General features: G+C 30.8%; 3 protein-coding genes across 4 annotated transcripts; 1 reads left to right on the top strand and 2 right to left on the bottom strand.

Moving 5' to 3' along the window:
• Positions 1 to 2,940: 2,940 nt before the first annotated feature.
• Positions 2,941 to 5,705, bottom strand: LOC114191378. Its single transcript, XM_028080546.1, has 8 exons — positions 5,615 to 5,705; positions 5,116 to 5,345; positions 4,886 to 4,947; positions 4,528 to 4,719; positions 4,041 to 4,173; positions 3,514 to 3,857; positions 3,280 to 3,424; positions 2,941 to 3,207 (listed from the first exon to the last, which is right to left on the bottom strand). Exons 1-8 carry the CDS (start codon positions 5,703 to 5,705, stop codon positions 2,941 to 2,943), a joined length of 1,464 nt encoding a protein of 487 aa, XP_027936347.1.
• Positions 5,706 to 12,135: 6,430 nt separating this feature from the next.
• Positions 12,136 to 20,094, top strand: LOC114190868. 2 transcript variants are annotated; one of them, XM_028079932.1, is made up of 11 exons: positions 12,136 to 12,224; positions 12,440 to 12,542; positions 12,857 to 12,904; positions 16,854 to 17,010; positions 17,085 to 17,314; positions 17,512 to 17,573; positions 17,790 to 17,987; positions 18,625 to 18,769; positions 18,973 to 19,298; positions 19,383 to 19,527; positions 19,629 to 20,094. In XM_028079932.1, exons 4-11 carry the CDS (start codon positions 16,857 to 16,859, stop codon positions 19,866 to 19,868), a joined length of 1,500 nt encoding a protein of 499 aa, XP_027935733.1. In that variant the 5' UTR covers positions 12,136 to 12,224; positions 12,440 to 12,542; positions 12,857 to 12,904; positions 16,854 to 16,856; the 3' UTR covers positions 19,869 to 20,094. The 2 variants fall into 2 exon arrangements, with proteins under 2 accessions (XP_027935733.1, XP_027935731.1); XM_028079930.1 differs by having other exon boundaries at positions 16,846 to 17,010.
• Positions 20,095 to 21,019: 925 nt separating this feature from the next.
• On the bottom strand, positions 21,020 to 23,385 carry LOC114191377. The gene is made up of 7 exons (XM_028080545.1): positions 23,295 to 23,385; positions 22,796 to 23,025; positions 22,558 to 22,619; positions 22,200 to 22,391; positions 21,749 to 21,881; positions 21,266 to 21,609; positions 21,020 to 21,176 (listed from the first exon to the last, which is right to left on the bottom strand). Exons 1-7 carry the CDS (start codon positions 23,383 to 23,385, stop codon positions 21,020 to 21,022), a joined length of 1,209 nt encoding a protein of 402 aa, XP_027936346.1.
• Between the last annotated feature and the right edge of the window lie 1,011 nt (positions 23,386 to 24,396).

Below are 24,396 nucleotides of genomic sequence, written 5' to 3'. Positions count from 1 at the left end.
TGATTCTGCCCGTAATGGAGGGTTTTCGTTTAGCAAATTGGGGCTTTTGTTAATTGAGGGTTTAATTAAGTATGTATGTGAGAAAAGTTGAGTTTTAAAAATGATAATTGAATAGAATTGATAAATCTGTCCAAATATGTTATGGTTGCTTCTTATATATGAGATGCATCGAAATTGATGATTTATTAGTGTTATGTTGAAAGTAGATTAGTTTGACAAGAGAAAGTTGATGAAGATGAAGTTAAAATTGTGGTGTTGGAGTAATGTGATGTTTGAGTTGAACTTGGAATTTGGTTGTAATATGGTAACATTGAAAGTAAAATCTTAAATCAAGTGGGAATTCAGAGTTGTAACAATGTTGAATTTGAAAGATTGATATTACTTAGTTAAGGATGTGTTTTCACTCATTTATGGGTTTGTAAATGTTATATTTCACGTGGTTTAGGATGCAAATTGAAATGAGAGGTCTTGGTTGTCGCAATTGTACAATTTGGTATCTTTCACAAGACATTTTGAAATAAGTTTGAAGAGAGAAAAGTGAAAAATACCAAACGGTGCAGTGGAGTAAACCAAAAACCTTATACCAGACACATTTGTCATGGGGCCAGGCCTTGCATTTCGGGGGGCTCTATCCTAGAATTTGCAAAGTCAGAGTGCAAATTTGAAGCTAGCGCCGAGCAGTGCATTTGGGGGCTGGGCGCCCAACCTTTGTTGCGCCAACGCCGAGCGTCGAGCGCCAATATACTATGTTTTATGTTTTGATATGTTTCATGTTCTCTGGTCCTGTGATTTTATGATTTATGTTTTTCATGCTCTTTCAGTATGAATAACAATGGAAGATGAGTTTGTTGATACGAAGATCTTTAAGGGAAAGAAATTCTATTCCATGTAATTAGTAGTGTACACATTGATGTAAGGAGTTACTACTGATGAGTTACCTGATAATTAACATTATCATGTTTTAATTTTATTCATATTTGTATCTTATTTTTGGATTTTATTTAATATTTCAGGTTTTATCAAATAAAAGTGGAAAAGATAAATGGTCAGGATGTCAACCTATTGATACACCAGTAGAGGAAGGTTTAAAGTTGTGTGTAGATCCTAATCAAGTACTTGTTAATAATGGACAATACCAGAGAGTTGTTGGAAGATTGATGTACTTAGCTTACACAAGGCCTGATCTTGCTTATGCATTAAGCATTGTAAGTCAATACATACATAAAGCCGGCGAGCAACACACGAATACAGTCATGCGAATTTTAAGGTATTTGAAATTTGTTTTACGAAAGAGAAGTCTATTCACAAAAAATTCAGATTATCAAAGCATAGATGTATACACAGATGCAAATTAAGCATGATCAATAGATGATAGGCGATTAAGTTCGGGATACTTCATCTTTGTATGTGGTAATCTTGTTGAAGTGGACAAATTTTTCATCAAGGAAAAGCTAGAAGAGGACATTTTGTGATTGCCTAAATTCGAGTCGAGTGTTCTCTGCATTTGTAGTCCAGTTAGGCATGTGTGAGATCTATGTACGAACTTGAGGAAGACTGTTAAATTATTGTTGATTGACTGTCAATCATATAAATATAAATTCCTTCAATATTTAGGATTTGCTAATAATATGTTATAGAACATGAAATTATTCACGGTCCTGAATCTAATAGGAAGCATTGCAATTTTCATAAGATGTATGTGTATTTGTTTGTATGAAATTATCTGGAATTGAATTAATTCCACAGGTCACTTAATACATGGTGGATGACAACGAACATGGTTATGCTAGAGGGAATATTCATTGATTTTGATTTATAGAGCTTATGCATCAAATAATTTACTTGTAGATTTTAGCATGAAAACAATACAATAATCTTCCCTGTCTTAAATCCATACTACTAACAGATACCAAACTAAACTTCAAAACCTATAGTGATAGTTTAATAGTACTCATTACACAATAATTTGGTTATATTTTTTTGAATGATTTCTCTATTTTTTTAATGGACTCCCTCAAATCCTTTTTATCACTTTTCCTTGAGGGTGATAGAACAACAATCTTACTCCAAAGAGAATTAGGCTCCATTATGGGGTTGGGTTCCTTGTGAAGTTCGTAGACGGAATCAGCTTCAGCATTCAAATCAGCTAACACTTTTAAGCATTTGTAAATTTTAATAGACGCCCCCTCTCGATCCTCATTCTCGAACATGCTCCTTATAATCTGTTATGTATTACAAACAAGTTATTATTTTCTTTACTTAGTTATTGGATATTAAAGTACTTACCAGATTCTCTGTTCTGAACTTTTAACAAGTTGACATGCCGCAGTTGTTTTACTTCTCTCAATATTATTTTTTCTTGTGATGCTCTCTAAGTTTTCACCGCTTCACATCTGCTCTGATTTATTATTATTATTATTATTATTATTATTATTATTATTATTATTATTATGAGCAGTGATGAGATGATGCTCTCAATCTTTGCTAATAAAAATTTATGTCCTCCGCATAAGACCACTCCTTGGTTTCTGTAGCCAGAAACAATCCAATCATCCAATATATGTCCTTACAACCTACCAAAGTTTATTTTGAGTACATGTTAATATATGTTGGCACGCTGGCAGCAAAAGTTTTTGACTCACACCATTCAACAGAAAGATAATAGGAAGCATGCAATTTTCGTAAGATGTATGTGTATTTTTTTGTTCGTATGAAATTCTCTGGAATTGAATTAATTCCACAGACGAACATGGTTATGCTAGAGGGGATATTACTGATTTTGAGGATCTTTAATCTATAAAGCTAATAAGCTGCATCAAATAATTTACTTGTAGATTTTAGCATGAAAACAATACAATAATCTTCCCTGTCTTAAGTCCATACTACTAACAGATACCAAACTAAACTTCAAAACCTATAGTGATAGTTTAATACTACTCATTACACAATAATTTGGTTATATTTTTTGAATGATTTCTCTATTTTTTTAATGGACTCCCTCAAATCCTTTTTATCACTTTTTCTTGAGGGTGATAGAACAACAATCTTACTCCAAAGAGAATTAGGCTCCATTATGGGGTTGGGTTCCTTGTGAAGTTCGTAGACGGAATCAGCTTCAGCATTCAAATCGGCTAACACTTTTAAGCATTTGTAATTTTTAATAGACGCCTCCTCTCGATCCTCATTCTCGAACATGCTCCTTATAATCTGTTATGTATTACAAACAAGTTATTATTTCCATGACATTTTGATATTCACAAAGTAAAATCAAACTCTCACATTTGGTGAACGACCAACAGCATTTGTGCAGTAGAGTCTGGCGTAATCAACAAGATTATAATATCTTGGAAATGCATTAGCAAACATTTTGTGAGATTTCAACTGTGAATTTATGTTCACTGCGCTCCTTGTTATTATAGCTTTCCTGTCAAATTCAAATGTGAATGTTAATCGTCAAACCAATAAAACAAATTACCTAATTAGTAACATGGTACAACTCACAAGCATGTATACCTAATGATTCTAACCATAGCAAGATAACTATCACAAACCACGCCAAATAGCGCAATGCTATAAGGCTTTTTCGTGCATGGTTTTCCATTAGAAATTTCCTTTGATTGATTTTCTTCTTTTGTGTCATGTAATCTCTCCCAGTAATTTTCGGTGACCGTCCCATCTTCAGCTACTTTATACCCTACTCCCATCTGGTATTGGTATTCGTGAATATTTCTTGCCATCGCAATAGTCTGCTTTATAAATGACTCACATGATAAGGTATCAATCATGATCACATCCCGACCCTCGTTTAGAGCTGTCACAAGCTTAGATAATGCAACATGAGTGGAAGATTGATGCATCTGTTCAAATTTTGAGTAAAATTAACTAATAAGAAAATCTAACATATCTCGATCATTTTGTAATAGCTAATTAAATTAAAAATAAAATTTATATGAACATGAAAGTTCTTAACATTTGTCACATGTTGCACATACAACATCAAGTGGTGATAATAACATGCAAGTGTTCACACATAAACATACCAATTCAGCAGTTTGGAGCATGTCATCATGGTGAACTCTTGAATTAAGGGCCATATATATGATTTCAGTCTCACTAAAGACATTTGTCTCAACAACTATCACAGCATTTGTAGCTTCTCGAGACCAAAGTGCTCTGTCAAAGCCATTTGATAGGTATAAATAATTTTACTTCAATATTGAAACTTAAGTTAGAACATAAAATTTATTTCATACTTCAACATTGAATTTAGATTGTTGTGATTCACGAGTGTCCATTGCACATCCTATATATTCTATAACAAGATAAACATCAATCAAATTAATTTATACGGTGAATGAACTAGTGAGATCCATCCTCTATATCATCATCGTATTTACGTGTCAAATACTTGGATTGGTATTTTGTAAATCTTGTGTTTTCATCATCATTTTACTTTTGATACACATATTTTTATTATTTTGCAAAACTATTAGTGTCAAAGAATGATAATAAGTTGAGTGATAATACCCTTTGAGAACATTTTCAAGGACACAACTCTTTCTGGCTCCCATGCCACCCCCTATAAGTAGTAAAATCGGACTCCTCTCGCTGGGTATCACCTCATCCATGTCACCATTTTTTGCTTTCATATCTTCTGTCGAAGTAGACAACCTTCTTGTCACCTGAATATTCTTGTTTTCTCTTTCAAACCTTTGTTTTCTGTGAACACCACACCATAATATAGCCAAACAAATATTTAATATATGTATACTAAGAAATATATATCATTAAAACTTTGAAAACTTTTAGCTCCATCACACTATCGTGACATTAATTTGAACTATATTAGAAAATATTGTACAAGTTAAGGAAAATATAATTTTACCTCATAGCTGCCAATATAATTTTCTTGAACTTTTTCGTATGTCCAGACTCAACACTTAAAGCCTATATATATATAGATATTAAGTTAGGATTCACGTATAATTTACTTTGGAAGGGTGACATCAACTTTATTATTTATCAATTCATAATTTGTTCACGAACTTTATATATATTTTTTAAAAGAAAAAAAATATATATTGGTGAACGAACCAGGTAAGATAAGATAAATACCAAATTAATGACATGTGTGACTTGATTCCAGTGAAATGCTAAATAACTGTTAACGCATCTCTCAAACTCATCCATGAGATTCATATATAAAGAATAAGCGTTGCTCCCGTTGACACTACAAATGTATTCATAGATATTTTCATCACATTCTTTGGATCTTCTCAAAAGGTCTTGGGCCAATATACATAATACTGGAACCTCACTAGCATCTTTAAATCCAATCTGTCTTGCTGCAGCCACATCAACTAAATAAGATAGTGAAAACATTATACAACATATATTATAGACACTGAAAAAGTGCATGAAGATTTAATATAAAAAGAATAAAATAATAAATTTATAAGTTATATAATGTGACAAGGAGTTAGATAAAGTGAAAAAACAGATATATAATAGACGATATATGTACATAAAATCATGATATATGTGTATTTTCATTTTAGCTTATTTCATTGGAGAGAACAGAAAAATTGAAAGTCACAGATTAAACATCATATACCAACGTAGTGGGAGAACTTTTCAATCTCTATAAGACGGTTAGATTTCGTCTTTTTTAGCAGTGGAATCAACTTCTTCTGCTCTCTCACCATCCTCGCTCGTGGTAGGAAGATTGAGGCTGTGACGACAATTAACCCGGCGAAGGAAACACCTAAAACATGTAATAACTTCATTTCCTTTAAAACTCGAATCATAGCTATTGGTTTAGGTTTACAAATGCGGGAGGCAAAACTGGCAGACTTCTTTACCTAAAACATGAGTGCTCTATCAATTTTGTTGTTTTTATAACTAATTTGTTGTAGTTCCCTGCTTTTTTTTTATTTTTTTATTTTTTTTTTTATAAAAGTCTAAATCTTAACAAATCACGACTTTCAGATCTCAATCACTTAAGGCATGACAATTAAGGACCACGAATTATCCTTTAAATAATGTATCCTTCACTCCGAGCCACATGTTATAATAAAAACATAAAAGAGGTGTAATCAAAACATTAGAAACAGGAAATTATCACACTTATCAAGGATTTTACTAGCACTCAAGTCTCATTCTTGTGCAAAGACTCCTCTTTTCATCTGGGGGCAGAATCCACTTGTTATCCTTAGCAAAACATAAACAACTGCTTCAAAATATCTAGTTGATTTAATCAACTTCACCACTTTTATGGCAACTAACGTATATTTTTTTCTCAATTTAAGTACTTATATTTTTGTAAAATAGACTTTATACTGTTCATTCCGTTACGTTAACGTTTTATTTCTTTGTCATACATGTCAATTTGTAATATTTTGTTTTTCTTTATTTTTTTTCTTTTATTCTTTTCTTTATGTTTTCTTGATCAGGTTAAGTGTTAGCATTAGTGTCATGTATTAGTCCAATTTATTTTAATAATTAACATTAAATAATTACTTTAATAACAAAACAATACACAACAAATTAATTCATAATCATCGACGGATGCCGAATGACGTCGGATCGGATCAATAAAAAAAATGTTAAGAAAACATAAAGTATAATTTATTTGGAAAAAATAAAAAATATAGAGACTATTATGTTACAAGACTGTAAATGAATATTACACTTCAACAATATTATACTACAGGAGTCTTATATATCTGCATTGCAATTTCAGACTTTAATACATAATAAATATAAATACTCATTAAACATTAACTTAATTTTTAATTCACAATAATAAATGTGTTAAAAGTTTTAAATAATGACAAATACAAGATTATACCATTAAGACATAATAAATATAAATAGTAATTAAACATTAAAAAAAACTTTAATTTACAAATAAATTTTTTTTGTTAAAAGTTTGAAATAATGACAAATCAAAATATTATTACATTAACATATAATAAATATAAATACTAATTAAACATTATTCAAATTTTTAATTCACTAACTAAAAATTGTCTTTATTTTGAAATTTAAATAATACTAATTAAAAATTATGATTTTTCTTTCATTAAAACACACATGTATGTTATTTCATCCGCATATTATTATAATTAATATTAATTGAATTAGTTAGTGAAGATTTACTATCAATAAATTGATGCATATTATATTTCGATTAGGAAGTAAAAAATGGTGTGCATGCAAAGATGTCAGTGGCTCCCTTAGAGGAAAACGTGGGACTGACCGATACGCTGGTTCTTTTGCAGGTTCCTCTGAAAAAACAAAACAAAACGAAGTTATTGTCCTCTTTCCACAGAAAAATCAAAATCGTGCAAAAATGTTATTTCTCTCTCAGCCTGTTCTAATGTTTATAATTATTGTACTCCTCTGCACCACAAAATAGGCTCTACATGTATATAATCAAAGCTTCAGCCCTCCTTACCGAGAAAATGATGTTCTCTGGGTTAAGGGTTTTATGTTGTAGTTGTAGTACTGCGCTGAGCCTCTGCTATGATTTCCATTTCTTTGCAGTCGACAGAATTTTTTTTTCTGAGATTATTTAGAGATTCACGTTTTTGGTAAGTCACGCCTGAATCAAAACTTTGAATATTTCAATAGAACTGCTTACCTGAATGTAATGTTTTTTTCTGCCATAGTTGTTAATCCATTGGTACTAACATCTCCAAATTCCTACTTTTAAAATTCAGGTAGTTCTAGATTGTTCTTATAATTATAGGAATTATTAGTTCATGCAGTAGTTTCTAGGATTTTTATTTTCTTCACCTTTCTAGAAATTTATATCATTATTCAAAATACCTCTTATAATGACGAGAATGAAACTTCTTCCAACCGGTGACACGAATTCCCTTGATATAATTTTTTGTTCAACAGCTCAGCTGTAAGTTTATCTCCGAAGCTCTCATCCCACCTTTGTACTAATTTGTAATGCATGTGATATAGTTAATAATTTCTATAATTATTTTAACGTATATTAATGAAACTAAAAGTTCTAAAAATATGATAATAAAGTTTGAATTTAAAATAAATTTTAATTAAAAGGTTTTTAAAATATGATGTCTTCTTAATATACTTTTTTAAGGTCTTTAAACAACTTTTACAGATTTCTAATCAAATTTTCTATTTAAGATGGAAACAAAATCTGAAAATAAAGTAATAAAAAAATTTAATGAAAATATGTGAACAATAAAAATTAATAATAATAAAATTAAAATATGATATACAAAAATAAATAAATAATGATATAATGATATAATTAATAAAATAAAAATAAAGTAAATAATAAAATATTAGAAGTAATACTTCATTTAAATTTGTAATACACTTATATTAAATTTATAAATAATTTCAATAACTATTTTACTAAAATGTGAAAGTTATAAATTCTTTAAATTTTTAAAGATATAAAACTATTTATTGATTTCAATTTCAATTTTTTTTTAAATTAATATTTATATCGTCAACTTTGAAATTCTAAATATACATTTACAAAGTGTTTGAATTTGAAATTTGAAATCTAAAAAAAGTACAAAAATATGTTAACAAAAAGTTGAATTCGAAATTCAAAATAATGAAGCTTTTTTTATGGCAACTACCGTATATTTTTTCTGAATTAAGTACTCATATTTTTTTTAAATAAACTTTATATGGTTCATTCTGTCGTATTAACATGTTATATTTTTATGTAATACATTTCAATTTGTAATACTTTTGTTTTGTTTTTAATTATTATATTTCTTTTTTATGTTTTCTTGATTTATCAGTGTTGTTTATGTTAGTATTACTCTTACAATAATAATAATAATAATAATAATAATAATTATCATTATTATTATTATTATTATTATTGAAGTTCCATCATCTATGTTAACATTGAATTCTGTTGGATCACATATAACCACTTTTTTATCATTGATATTTGTGGTAATGATCATGCCTTTCCATTCTTTTCCCGAATCATTCATCGAGATTCGTGGTTGTTATCTGTTTTACGTTCAGTTTATTGGCTTGAACAAATTTCACATTTATGCCTATACATTCTTCTTTATTTATATTATGTACTTCATGTTAGTATAATTGGTTAAAGAAAGGAAGGTTTATAGAGCTTTAGACTTTTTCCGATGAAGACTCGACATATAAATAACACAAAAATCACTTTATACTGATTTACCCAACTCAGATGTTATGTGTAATTCTTCTTTAAGACAAAGCTTGAAATGTTCCATTAATAAAATAAATTAATTGACTACAACAAGTACGTCAAGTGTCGTTGATTACAACCAGTACACAAATCAATTTTGGTTCCAAGTGCACAAATTAATCATAGTTATTCAAGTACATTAATCACTTTTGATTATATAATGAGTGCACAAACAACTCTTGATTTTCGTTTTAATCTCTCCCTAAGTCTAGAACCTCACGTAATCATAAAAGAAACAAATTTCAAAAAGAGAGCAACATAAGCTCACTAAGAAACTTAATAACATGAAAAAACACAAAGATTTTACCCACCCACATAAAGCATTTAGAAACTCAAATACCGGTAGGTTATGTAACTTGTATGTAGTGTTCATTTTTATTTATTGTGTTCCTCTTTGACTTTGATTCCTTTATATAGGCTTCTAGAGATAATTGTTGTTTCATCTCTTTTTCTAAGATATGATATTTTTTTCATCTTTGATGGGTGTTGGTCTAAAAGCTTGATAAAGAAATGATTAATCTTGTATCAACTTCGTACTTTTGACTTTTCTTGATAAGGAAACAATTCAAAACAAATATAATTTAAAAATATAGAAGTGTATCATGAGTGAATTATATATAACTAATAATTTGTTTCCTTTTTCATATTTAAAATTGTTGTTGACAAACTTTATATATAAAAGCTTTATATGTGAACTTTGTAAATAAATAGTTTCCATTAAAGGTTTTGCAACGCTTAATTGCATTTCAAATTTGCCTCACAAATTTTATATTCTATAAAATTTTACTTGACAGATCATAACAAACAAAACAAAACTAATATTAGAGCTTCACCTAGCACAAAACAAATGTTAGAAGGTTCATCTAACAAATAACGTATATACCTACTTATAAAAACTCTCTTTGAGAGTCTACTGGAGCTTAAATCGTGTTATGCTTCAAGAAGGACAAACAAATTGCTTAAAGAGCTCGTCATCGATGATAAGAAAAAAAAAAAAAAAAACAAAAACTTCATCAAATGCACATTAAAAGATAAATGAAACTTCATTTAATACAACTTTAAAATGAGACCTGCATATGTTGCTACAAAAAATTACACGTTTGAAAATTCTCATAACTAAAGCATGTACGAGAGTGTTGTCTTTTTGTGATCATAAAAATCTCTCTTGAAGAATATTTATTAAAGTTATACCATCTAAAAAGACTATGTAAGGATTATTATACCATGTAAGATTTCAACTTCTATATGTTTTACTACTTTTTGTATATATCTTTGGTTACTCTGTCATATACAAAAGTGAGGCAATGAGTGAATTGAAAATTGTTTCTCATTCTGTTAGAAGGTGGGACAACTGGCACCGAATAATAAAATCGTAAAGAGAGAGAGTAACAAATTCAAGTATAATTATGGAGTGAAACTCAAATAGATAAATAGGTCAAAGGGAATAGTGAGAGAGGGGAGAAAATGGTTAGTCTATATTTTTTTTCTTGAGTATTATTCTTCTTTGATATTTTGTAAAGTGCTACTGGGTAGCTCTTCTTCCGCTGTTAAGTGCTTTTCAAAAAGAATAATACCACATAAACTATCTTTTCTTCACACATCATTAAATTTGAACATTTGTCATTTTTTTTAAATAAAGTCCTCGTACTTTCTAATCATTTATGAAAGATTTTCACATTTATTGTTTATTACACTCAGAAATTTTTAAAAAGTGGAATGATTTTTCATATTTTTTGTCCATTATACTCTTTTAAAAAGTAGAAAGATTAGTTATTCATCGCTTCTTTTCATCATTTTTCCTTTCTAGTGTTTCTTTCTCTCCTTATTACTCATCACACTCTTTCCCTCTCATATTACACTGTCGAGCAAGTGACACATGAACATTAATATATTCACATTTTATTAATAATACAAGAAACGATATTTTTTTTACTTTTTAACTTAAAAGTATAATATCAAAATTTTAAAATAAAGTTGTAGTCATACAGCTTCATTCTATTGTTTTAAATTTTTTTAACTTTATTATTTAAAAAAAAGAAGAAGCAATAGATAACACTAATGAAAGAAGGGTTAATTAAGTCGTATAACTTATGTTTGAGTACAAAGAATCTAATATTGTCATTTATGTGGGGGTCATGAGTTTTAAATTAATTTTTAAAATATTGACGTAAATTATGTAAGTAATTGAACTTCTTCTTCTTTTAATAGTTTGTAAAAAAAAGAAACTTAAAAAATAATGTATGATTTATGTTAATTTAAGTAACATCGCGACAAAATTCAAATATGAACACATTTTTTTTCTTATATTAACAAATGGTGGACGGAGGACAAAAGTATCAGAGAAATGTCAGTTTTGCTGCTTTGGTAATTGTACCGTCAAACGGCTGCGGCTTTTCTTTTCCATTTTCTTTTTTACAAGTTCTAAACTTTAGCAAATCACTATCTCCATATCTTTGTGACACAGAGAGGACAAAGACAGTTTGGAAGAAGAAATAAAAAGCAAGAAGACAAGACGCACAGGTTGCGTTTTAGACAAAGAAAATAATAGAAGGGTTGGAGCGGAGAAGGAGAAGGGAACGCCAGGAGCTTCAAGCTTCAAACACGGAAAAGGTGTGACCTTTCATTTCCAGTTCATAATATTTTTTCATTTTTTCTCATTACTTGGTTATGTGTTATGAAACTCTCGAACTTTCTCGTGCTCTCTTGCAGTCCACCACTGTGGTTCGTGTCTCGTTCTGTGTTTCGCGTTCTCACCGGTTCAGTAGCAGCAATCCAGGAGCTTCAAGCTTCAAACACGGAAAAGGTGTGACCTTTCATTTCCAGTTCATAATATTTTTTCATTTTTTCTCATTACTTGGTTATGTGTTATGAAACTCTCGAACTTTCTCGTGCTCTCTTGCAGTCCACCACTGTGGTTCGTGTCTCGTTCTGTGTTTCGCGTTCTCACCGGTTCAGTAGCAGCAATTTCCTTCACACTAGTTCGGTTCACGTACTCGCTACATTCTTCAAAATTTATATCATAATCTCTGAGTTCCTTTTGCTTGATTATACTATATGTAAAAATATTGAATGAAAATTTTAGTTTGAAATCCATGTTATAAAGATAGAATGAAGGCTACTCTGTATCATATTTGAAAGTTTAATTGATATTTAATATTAATTAATATATGTTGGATTCTCTAATTTTTTCCTATCACATTACAGTTTAATCGGAGAAGGTTGTTTGAGTGAAGTTTCATTAAGTTGCCTAGTGAAAACTTGGGAGAAAATAGAAGTAACATTCAAGAGTTGTGAACCTGCAACAAAGGTGGGTTATGAAGTTAGCATTTTGTCTTGCTCATGTTCAATTTAAATTTTAATTAAATGTTGATGGAACCTAGATTTAAAAGGACAAGAACAATGGATGGTTGCACACACGTAAAAAATTGTTCCGAGAAATGATTAACATGAAAAAGAATAGAAAATTGTCAATTTAAAAGTTGATCTTATATAAACACTTTTTTTATTTCTATTTAGAAAGTTCTATACTCATGACTTGAAATTAAAAGTGTAAATATTTGCTTGATAGATAGTTGCTATTTAATATTAATTAAAATATATATTGGATTCTCCCTTTTACAGTTTATTTGGAGAAGGTTGTTTGTGAGGTTTCACTAAGTTGCAATAGAGGTGAGTTATTGAGTTAACATTTTATCTTATTCATCTTCAATTTATATTTTAATTAAATGTTGTGTTTTGAAGATTGGTTTCACTCTTTATGTGTTAATTATATGTTATTACCTAATATTTGATTACATAATAAAATTTTACATGTTATTTCATTTCATTTTTGATATTGTTAGGCTCTTATTTACGTAAAATTTTAAAATAAATTATTGACTTTTAGGTTGTAGTAATTTTGCATACATATACTAATTTTAATAACATTTAAAAAATGTTTTTAAAAGCTAAAAAAATGTTGTCCTTTGCAAAGGCAACATTTATACACATGTTATGTATAGTGCATGTTACCAAAAGGTTTTAGCAACATTTTTATGTACTTTTAGTATCATTTATAAAAATGTTACTAAGTAGCATCTTTACTAACACTAAAAAAATGTTGCCAATTTAAATTTTTTGTAACACTTAACAAATGTTACCTATACATTTTCTAACATTTAAAAAAAAAATGTTAGCTATGTATTTGCTAATATTTAAATAATGTTACCAATTATCTTATTTTGTAAGAATTAAAAAATGTTAAGAATTGCCTTTTTTTTACATTTTAAAATTGTTCCTAATTTATCTATTTAGAAATAAGAAATATCAAATACCACCATAACTAAAAATGGCAACATCTAATATACATTTCAATCTTAATTATGCACTGCACAGTTCTTGTAAATATAAAACCAAATACCAAGTTCCATCCTTTGTTAACTTTAATTTAAATACAAATATTTACTTTTGTAAAAATCTTAGTGAGTAGTTTAGAAGGACCAATCACTCTTCACTAAGAATGTCACGAGTGGAATGAAAAAGTTTCTCAACTTTATGTAGTACAATTATGACAAATAAAACCTAGATGCGGGGAGGGAATTGACAATTGCAGCAGTCAAACTGGCAGACGTGTAAACACAAATAATAGGAAATGGTGTAGTGTGGGTGGGAGGAATCTTGGGGAAGTGAAGAAAGGTGTCTTTGGGTCATAAAACTCAATCTGCATTCTTTAGAGTAAAAAGCTTTTGACAATTTTGTATCTATTCACTCCATAAATTCACCTAGAATTAATTAATAAGGTCATGGAACTTTAAATTTGACTCTATTTTCTTGCTTTTAGCTTGCAAAAATAAAGAAATGATGAAACAGATGCTATAATTGCACTAAAGGAACCCACATGGGCATAATCTTGTTAGTGAAACCCACATAGGCACCATTGCCAAAGAACCATTGAGATACTTCCCTTATATGTTTAGATGGGCCTTTTAAGTTTCATCCTGCATAAGGTTTAAATATGATATATAGAGTAGAATGGGACTTGTACTTCCCATCCACTAAAGAGTGGGCCAGTTAGTGCCATTCCTTTCGTGAACCTAGTGCCTTAAAAGGTTCCATATTGTGGTTTTTTTTTATACCAATGGTCACAAAGAAAACAAGACTAAAGATCTCTACCAAAATGATTGGCAAGCAAAAGACACAAAAAATAAGTGCAAGTAAAAAAACACCAATACTTGGCTGAGAGCAACTCACCAATGAAGAAAGTTACAGCATGTGATTCTTTGTGTTGGCTTGGTCTAAGGTATTTCATGGCCTATCTTCAGTTTTCCTCAACAAAATTTTTTATTAACAGTTCCTCAACTTCGTCTGCCAACTTCATCTACTAACTTCACCACCTGTCATTTGAGTAATAAGCAAACAAAGCCAAGCTAGTTCAAAAAGTTAAAGAAATCTTTGTGCAAGTGACAGACAACCATATCTAATTTTTATTTTGCATGCTTCAAGGTCATCTAGTGGTACACAAATGAAACATACGATTATTTGCCACTTGAGATTGTTGGTGACCATTCATGTGCAAGCATAACTTGTGGCCAAACTCTTGACATGATTTGATATGGTATCACACATATTTTTATCAGTCTATTTGATGGAACTCAAATATTTTACTAGGAAGCACTTTTAGTGTATGTTTGCCTGAGATTTACCTTATCTAAGCTATTGAAATAGGAACTCTCAACCACTTTGAGATAAATGGGAAGAATTTGTTTTTCTGTGACCTGAAAAACCACAGAGAAATGTTTTGTACTGTTTATTTAGTACAACATAGTTGAAACCCCATTTGTAGCATCAACTTTGAAGCCTCTAATTCACTTTACCTTATCAAACTTCTTCAGAATCTTTATAAATGCAAGCATGTTCAAGTTCTTGAAAATTGGACAAAACATAAGATTTTTCATATTAAATGTTATACTTCTATTAAGTTTATTAAACAAACATGCCTGAAAAACAAGTTTTTTTTTTTACTTGTAAACTTTTAGATATCCTAGGCCTTTGTAGAGCTCAATGAAACCTCCTTTGATCATCTTTTCAGCATGGTGCAAATTAGTTTTGTTCAGGGGGATGTTTCCACCTTCTGGACGGTGTGGTCAAGGGAATGTTTATCCTCAGATTCTTCCCTTGGAAGTTGATCACATGGCTAGAAAGTGTTCTTAATTTACCATCTTCTCTTTTCATTTGCAAAGACTTGGCAAGTTCTTCTGCACCAGGGGAATCTAAAAATGGAGCTTCAATTTTCTCCAATTCATCTGTGCTTGTTGTGTCTTGCAGTTCTTCTTGTTGTGGTCTGCTCCTAAAAGAGTCCTCCTCTGTTTCCAATGAACAAAGTTTTAGACACACATAATTACACGTAGCATCCAAAAGTATATACTCTATAGCTTTACCCTTACTACTACCTACAAGATACAAATTTGCACCATTCTTGAAAAACCATTGCACTGATAATGGCATGTACATGTCATATGGATGAAAGTATATAATGGGACCATAATGTTGAACAAGTGCAAGAATCTGGTTCTAATTTTGCATCACATGCAAGGAAGAATCAAGATTTTTTAGGCTTGCTATATCCACCACTTGTTCAGAATTAAAGTAGGCACTACCATAGCAGAATGTCCCAACAAACACACATCTAGCTAACATACCCCTATCACAGGGTTTTGTATTCCCTACCTGAAATGCATTTTTTGCATATTTTGACTTTATAGTTAGTGATAGATCTTTAGAATCGCAAGTTTATACAAAGAACAAATACTCGAGTTAAAATCTACCATTAAACATCATGAACGTCTGCTGGCATTACACTTTGTAACAAGAAAGAGGTGTGTGAAAAACAACACTACCTTATTTTACTAACAATGTTGGCCAAATCCGGAAGGCAAGTGGAACACCTTCAACAAATCTCCATACCTCTCCCGTATCCCTAACAAACACAAGTTAATTGATTACACCAAATGAATTGAAAGTAAAAATGTTTCCTATTTCGAAACTTGTTGTTCGTCGAAACATAAGTTGAAACAGCGAGAGTGGAAATTAGAAACTCACCACCAAAATGGATTGATGAGCAGAATTTTCAAATTCAACCATATTCCGAAGGAGGAGGCACCAACGAAGCAACAAGTAGCGATCGTGCATGTGCTTCCTGGCAACGACGCCAACGAGAGCCTCAACAAGAAGTTGGAAAAGAAGCTCGTATTGGAAGAGCCAGTTCAACAAAAAGCATAGCTTGGTCACCATGCTTGATCTTCAACACCAAATCCTGCAAACACAAAACACAACGTAACGAAGAGAAATCGGAATCCAAAATAAATAAATTGATAAGGAGAAATTAAATACGTTGTCGATGATTGGAAAGAGTTGGTCGAGGGAAGAATTATTGGTTGTAGCGTCGATAACGTAGTTGTGAAAGAACAACACCAAATCCATCTGAATCTTTGCAGTATTTCACCATCTGAGTCTCTATTTCGGTCGCTAAACGATTTGCTACCGATTTTTGGTCATTTAGCGACCAAAATGGGTGATCACTAAAACACATTTTTTTTTGTAGTGTTTTTTCATTTTCTCATTACTTGAGACAGTTTTACAGGAAATGAAGTTGTCAGATGTTCTAATTGTTTCCGCCGGTTTAATTGCCGCCGCTGCCGCTTTCTCGTACCTCCAGAGTGGTGGGAAAGAAAGAGAGAAGAAGAAGGTCGTTCCTAAGAAGAAATCTGGAAAAACAGAAGGCTTTTCTCACTATGTTGGTAAGTTCGTTTTGGGTTCTCAATTCCTTTAACCTACATGGTAATGTTTTTTATATGGTGTTATTCATTTGTAGCAAGACAACTGGGATTTCAAGACGCGGAAGAAGTTCCACATTTATGCTCGTTGGTCCAAGACTATTTGAAAAGAAGCGAGGAGTGTGATGGGAGAATCTATGAGTATATTTCTCATTCCAACGGAGAAAACATAGATTCCCTATATATAAAGCTTGTAGATGAAATTGAAAAATGCATCCTAAGCTATTTTTCATTCAACTGGAATCAAGCTCCATCTATTATTAATCAAGTATAAATCTTAGCTCCTCTTAGTATTTATTTATCCGTATGTTTTTTCCTTACATTCTTACTTAAGACTGGTTGGGAATTTTATTTTGCTTTGCTATCATGCAATGATAATCTGAAATTTCATATTAAATCTCCAAATACAGTCATATATATTTTAAACTTACTATATTAATTATTCCATTGATGGGTTGATTGTAGGCTTTAAGCGTGAAGTCTCCCCCTATAAGAAAGCTGAGGGAAATTATCTTGGCAGCTACAAGGTAAAATTTTATTTTCTTTAATCCTTGCATTATTTGTAAAATAGCATCTCATAATATTGTTAAACTAAAAGTTTTTGAAATTTTAAGAACATATGTTTCTAAATATGTGAGAAATGCAGAGAAATGCATTATGTAATCATGTAAGAGAATACATATTAATCTAAATATTTGTTGTACTTAATACTTTGCTAATATGCTAATACGGTGTGTCTACAGGAAAATACGGTTTGAAAGAGTTATTATGAGTTTGCGAGTAACCAGAGTATTCTCTACCTTAGTAGAAGAAATGAAAGCACTGCAGTGTAATCAAGAAATGGTGCCCGCGAACTTACCTGAGAGGAGTCCAGTATTGCTGTTTCTGGGAGGTGGCATGGGGGCTGGAAAAAGCACCATCCGTGAAGCCATCCTGAAGGAGTAACTCTCAACCTATTGAATTATTACACTATAATATTATTAAAATATATGATGATTATCTGTTGATTGTTTTATAAAATTTATCTCAATACAAAATAATAAAAAAAATGATGGGTAAGAATAACAAGTAAAATGATGATGCAACGATCCAATAATAGCACATCAAATAATTAGTTATATTACTGAATGATTTTTTTAGACATATAGTAAATGCTTTTTTAGTGCTAATTCTTTTATCATTAGCTATAAGCATAGGTGAGAATTATTACAAGATTGTAAATAAAATCCACTTAGGCAGTTACTTCCTGCACCCTCCCATATTTAGTCATAAATATAGCCATCTATTACTGTCCACCGGTTTATCCATAACATATCAAAAGTAAACACTTGTATTGCTGCTGAATACTTTTCTTTCTTGAGGCATGTAGTAGACTCTTTTGTTATAATATAAAATCTGTTAGCTCTGAGAAATTGTGAGAGCTACAACATTATAAATAGAATTTATTATATAATATTCAAATATGAAAAGAATTCTTTCTTACAACTTACTTTATAAATTTGAATAAGATTATTTATATTTATATAATGACTTTACTTTATAAATTTGATTATTTATACTTATATACTGGCTTTGCAGAGCATTCTGGTCACAAATAGCTACCAATGCTGTGATAGTTGAGGCAGATGCTTTTAAAGAAAAAGATGACATATATAAGGCTCTTAATTCCACCACCGTTCAGTTGGGTCGTGATCATAATGAGGGGCTGGAAAGTGCTGAAACGGTATGTTTCTGTGCGAAGACTTTCAATTTGTATTTGTACTTTTTTTTAACTTATGACTATTGTGTATGCACATATTTTAAAAGTTTATGTTGAGTAAATTTTTTTTTTAATTTAAATATTATGAAATATGTGAGATAGGTTAGATCTTCTTTCTTATTTATAATTAATAACAGTTTTATGTTTATCAAATATGATCTGAACAGGTGCATGAGTTTTCTACCCGTGCTGCATCATCTCTCCTCGTGACAGCGCTAAATGAAGGTCGAGATGTAATCATGGATAGTACCTTGTCATGGGAACCATTTGTAAAACAGACCATTACTATGGCAAGAAATGTTCACAGATGCAAATATAGAATGGGGGAAGGCTATAAAGAGAATGAAGATGGGACTGTCATTGAGAATTATTGGGTTGAAGATGAACACGGGGAAACTCCTCCAACAGGAGAATCAAACACTCGACAACCTTACAGGATTGAGTTAGTGGGCGTGGTTTGTGATAGCTATATTGCTATAGTGAGAGCCATTAGGTATATACATATTTACTAAGTTACTCATTAAGCAATTGATTTTGTATATTTGACGACTAACGTTTCATATTGGAATTTTGACAGGAGAGCTATTGCGACAGGAAGAGCAGTAAGGGTGAATGCGCAACTAAAATCTCATCAAAGATTTGCCCGTGCATTTCCAAAATATTGTGAGCTTGTCGATAATGCCAGGCTTTATTTTACAAATGCTATCGATCATCCACCAAAGGTAAATTTTAATAATTTTATTTTAACAATTTCAGTTATAATGTGAAAATTTGGTTTTATTGTGCCAAATGTCATGAAAATAACTTTTAGAATACATTGCAGCTCATAGGATGGAAAGATGGTGTTGAAGATTTACTGGTGCATCCTCGAGATTTTAAATGCATGGAGAGGATAGCCAATTTGAATGTTAAGGCTGATTGCATCTATAACCTCTACAAGGAACCAAACACCGTCATGGAATCCGGTTCCATTTGGAGTGAAATAATTTTGGCACCTTCAAGAATAGAAGACCAAAAAGAATTGAGGAAGGCTATTGAGAAATCAGAGAAATATGATGGCTAAATACCTCAAGTTATTGGAGCTCAATAGCATTTATCTATCAAGACTGTTGGGTTTCAATGGTGAAGGATGCCGGTAATCTAGAATTAATATGACACCAGAACAAGAACAAGAACAGTGCAATTTTCTTTACTTAGTTATTGGATATTAAAGTACTTACCAGATTCTCTGTTCTGAACTTTTAACAAGTTGACATGCCGCAGTTGTTTTACTACTCTCATTATTTTTTTTTCTTGTGATGCTCTCTAAGTTTTCACCGCTTCACATCTGCTCTGATTTATTATTATTATTATTATTATTATTATTATTATTATGAGCAGTGATGAGATGATGCTCTCAATCTTTGCTGATAAAAATTTATTTCCTCCGCATAAGACCACTCCTTGGTTTCTGTAGCCAGAAACAATCCAATCATCCAATATATGTCCTTACAACCTACCAAAGTTTATTTTGAGTACATGTTAATATATGTTGGCACGCTGGCAGCAAAAGTTTTTGACCCACACCATTCAACAGAAAGATAATAGGAAGCATGCAATTTTCGTAAGATGTATGTGTATTTTTTTGTTCGTATGAAATTCTCTGGAATTGAATTAATTCCACAGGTCACTTTATACATGGTCGATGACTACGAACATGGTTATGCTAGAGGGGATATTACTGATTTTGAGGATCTTTAATCTATAAAGCTAATAAGCTGCATCAAATAATTTACTTGTGGATTTTAGCATGAAAAGAATACAATAATCTTCCCTGTCTTAAATCCATACTACTAACAGATACCAAACTAAACTTCAAAACCTATAGTGATAGTTGAATACTACTCATTACACAATAATTTGGTTATATTTTTTGAATGATTTTTCTATTTTTTTAATGGACTCCCTCAAATCCTTTTTATCACTTTTCCTTGAGGGTGATAGAACAACAATCTTACTCCAAAGAGAATGAGGTTCCATTATGGGGTTGGGTTCCTTGTGAAGTTCGTAGACGGAATCAGCTTTGGCATTCAAATCGGCTAACACTTTTAAGCATTTGTAATTTTTAATACACGTCCCCCATCGATCCTCATTTTCGAATATGCTCCTTATAGTCTGTTATGTATTACAAACAAGTTATTATTTCCATGACATTTTGATATTCACAAAGTAAAATCAAACTCTCACATTTGGTGAACGACCAACAACATTTGTGCAGCAGAGTCTGGCGTAATCAACAAGATTACAGTATCTTGGAAATGCATTAGCAAACATTTTGTGAGATTTCAACTGTGAATTTATGTTCACTGCGCTCCTTGTTATTATAGCTTTCCTGTCAAATTCAAATGTGAATGTTAATCGTCAAACCAATAAAACAAATTACCTAATTAGTAACATGGTACAACTCACAAGCATGTATACCTAATGATTCTAACCATAGCAAGATAACTATCACAAACCACGCCAAATAGCGCAATGCTATAAGGCTTTTTCGTGCATGGTTTTCCATTAGAAATTTCCTTTGATTGATTTTCTTCTTTTGTGTCATGTAATCTCTCCCAGTAATTTTCGGTGACCGTCCCATCTTCAGCTACTTTATACCCTACTCCCATTTGGTATTGGTATTCGTGAATATTTCTTGCCATCGCAATAGTCTGCTTTATAAATGACTCACATGATAAGGTATCATTCATGATCACATCCCGACCCTCATTTAGAGCTGTCACAAGCTTAGATAATGCAACATGAGTGGAAGATTGATGCATCTGTTCAAATTTTGAGTAAAATTAACTAATAAGAAAATCTAACATATCTCGATCATTTTGTAATAGCTAATTAAATTAAAAATAAAATTTATATGAACATGAAAGTTCTTAACATGCAAGTGTTCACACATAAACATACCAATTCAGCAGTTTGGAGCATGTCATCATGGTGAACTCTTGAATTAAGGGCCATATATATGATTTCAGTCTCACTAAAGACATTTGTCTCAACAACTATCACAGCATTTGTAGCTTCTCGAGACCAAAGTGCTCTGTCAAAGCCGTTTGATAGGTATAAATAATTTTACTTCAATATTGAAACTAAGTTAGAACATAAAATTTAATTCGTACTTCAACATTGAATTTAGATTGTTGTGATCCTATATATTCTATAACAAGATAAACATCAATCAAATTAATTTATACGGTGAATGAACTAGTGAGATCCATCCTCTATATCATCATCGTATTTACGTGTCAAATACTTGGATTGGTATCTTGTAAATCTTGTGTTTTCATCATCATCTTACTTTTTATTATTTTGCAAAACTATTAGTGTCAAAGAATGATAATAAGTTGAGTGATAATACCCTTTGAGAACATTTTCAAGGACACAACTCTTTCCGGCTCCCATGCCACCCCCTATAAGTAGTAAAATCGGACTCCTCTCGCTGGGTATAACCTCATCCATGTCACCATTTTTTGCTTTCATCTCTTCTGTCGAAGTAGACAACCTTCTTGTCACCTGAATATTCTTGTTTTCTCTTTCAAACCTTTGTTTTCTGTGAACACCACACCATAATATAGCCAAACAAATATTTAATATATGTATACTAAGAAATATATATCATTAAAACTTTGAAAACTTTTAGCTCCATCACACTATCGTGACATTAATTTGAACTATATTAGAAAATATTGTACAAGTTAAGGAAAATATAATTTTACCTCATAGCTGCCAATATAATTTTCTTGAACTTTTTCGTATGTCCAGACTCAACACTTAAAGCCTATATATATATATATATATAGATATTAAGTTAGGATTAACGTATAATTTACTTTGGAAGGGTGACATCAACTTTATTATTTATCAATTCATAATTTGTTCACGAACTTTATATATATTTTTTGAAAGAAAAAAAAAATATATTGGTGAACGAACAAGGTAAGATAAGATAAATACCAAATTAATGACATGTGTGACTTGATTCCAGTGAAATGCTAAATAACTGTTAACGCATCTCTCAAACTCATCCATGAGATTCATATATAAAGAATAAGCGTTGCTCCCGTTGACACTACAAATGTATTCATAGATATTTTCATCACATTCTTTGGATCTTCTCAAAAGGTCTTGGGCCAATATACATAATACTGGAACCTCACTAGCATCTTTAAATCCAATCTGTCTTGCTGCAGCCACATCAACTAAATAAGATAGTGAAAACATTATACAACATATATTATAGACACTGAAAAAGTGCATGAAGATTTAATATAAAAAGAATAAAATAATAAATTTATAAGTTATATAATGTGACAAGGAGTTAGATAAAGTGAAAAAACAGATATATAATAGACTATATATGTACATAAAATCATGATATATGTGTATTTTCCTTTTAGCTTATTTCATTGGAGAGAACAGAAAGATTGAAAGTCACAGATTAAACATCATATACCAACGTAGTGGGAGAACTTTTCAATCTCTATAAGACGGTTAGATTTCGTCTTTTTTAGCAGTGGAATCAACTTCTTCTGCTCTCTCACCATCCTCGCTCGTGGTAGGAAGATTGAGGCTGTGACGACAATTAACCCGGCGAAGGAGACACCTAAAACATGTAATAACTTCATTTTCTTTAAAACTCGAATCATAGCTATTGGTTTAGGTTTACAAATGCGGGAGGCGGAAGAATCTATCAATTTTGTTGTTTTTATAACTAATGTGTTGTAGTTCCCTGCTTTTTCTTTTTTCTTTTTTTTTTATAAAAATCTAAATCTTAACAAATCACGACTTTCAGATCTCAATCAGTTAAGGCATGACAATTAAGGACCACGAATTATCCTTTAAATAATGTATCCTTCACTTCGAGCCACATGTTATAATAAAAACATAAAAGAGGTGTAATCAAAAAACATTAGAAACAGGAAATTATCACACTTATCAAGGATTTTACTAGCACTCAAGTCTCATTCTTGTGCAAAGACTCCTCTTTTCATCTAGGGGCAGAATCCACTTGTTATCCTTAGCAAAACATAAACAACTGCTTCAAAATATCTAGTTGATTTAATCAACTTCACCACTTTTATGGCAACTAACGTATATTTTTTTCTCAATTTAAGTACTTATATTTTTTTAAAATAGACTTTATACTGTTCATTCTGTTACGTTCCATTTTTATGTCATACATGTCAATTTGTAATATTTTTTTTTCTTTTATTCTTTTTTTATGTTTTCTTGATCATGTTAAGTGTTAGCATTAGTGTCATGTATTAGTTCAATTTATTTTAATAATTAACATTAAATAATTACTTTAATAACAAAACAATACACAACAAATTAATTCATAATCATCGATGCCGGATGCCGAATGACGTCCGATCGGATCAATAAAAAAAATGTTAAGAAAACATAAAGTATAATTTATTTGGAAAAAATAAAAAATATAGAGACTGTTAGACTATTATGTTACAAGACTGTAAATGAATATTACACTTCAACAATATTATACTACAGGAGTCTTATATATCTGCATTGCAATTTCAGACTTTGATACATAATAA

Source organism: Vigna unguiculata, chromosome 7, assembly GCF_004118075.2.
Source record: "Vigna unguiculata cultivar IT97K-499-35 chromosome 7, ASM411807v1, whole genome shotgun sequence".
Taxonomy (NCBI): domain Eukaryota; kingdom Viridiplantae; phylum Streptophyta; class Magnoliopsida; order Fabales; family Fabaceae; genus Vigna; species Vigna unguiculata.
The sequence above is the reverse complement of the archived record's forward strand: the minus strand, read 5'-3'. Positions and strand labels throughout refer to the sequence as shown.

Excerpts from the sequence above, each read along its gene's own strand:
- LOC114191378 (XM_028080546.1), bottom strand. The coding sequence starts at position 5,705 with ATGGTGAGAGAGCAGAAGAAGTTGATTCCACTGCTAAAAAAGACGAAA. Across the intron at positions 4,948-5,115 it reads TCACACATGTCATTAATTTG|GCTTTAAGTGTTGAGTCTGG; the intron begins GTATTTATCTTA and ends ATATATATATAG. Across the intron at positions 4,720-4,885 it reads ATTATATTGGCAGCTATGAG|AAAACAAAGGTTTGAAAGAG; the intron begins GTAAAATTATAT and ends TGGTGTTCACAG.
- LOC114190868 (XM_028079932.1), top strand. The coding sequence starts at position 16,857 with ATGAAGTTGTCAGATGTTCTAATTGTTTCCGCCGGTTTAATTGCCGCC. Across the intron at positions 17,315-17,511 it reads CTCCATCTATTATTAATCAA|GCTTTAAGCGTGAAGTCTCC; the intron begins GTATAAATCTTA and ends GGTTGATTGTAG. Across the intron at positions 19,299-19,382 it reads GCTATAGTGAGAGCCATTAG|GAGAGCTATTGCGACAGGAA; the intron begins GTATATACATAT and ends GAATTTTGACAG.
- LOC114191377 (XM_028080545.1), bottom strand. The coding sequence starts at position 23,385 with ATGGTGAGAGAGCAGAAGAAGTTGATTCCACTGCTAAAAAAGACGAAA. Across the intron at positions 22,620-22,795 it reads TCACACATGTCATTAATTTG|GCTTTAAGTGTTGAGTCTGG; the intron begins GTATTTATCTTA and ends ATATATATATAG. Across the intron at positions 22,392-22,557 it reads ATTATATTGGCAGCTATGAG|AAAACAAAGGTTTGAAAGAG; the intron begins GTAAAATTATAT and ends TGGTGTTCACAG.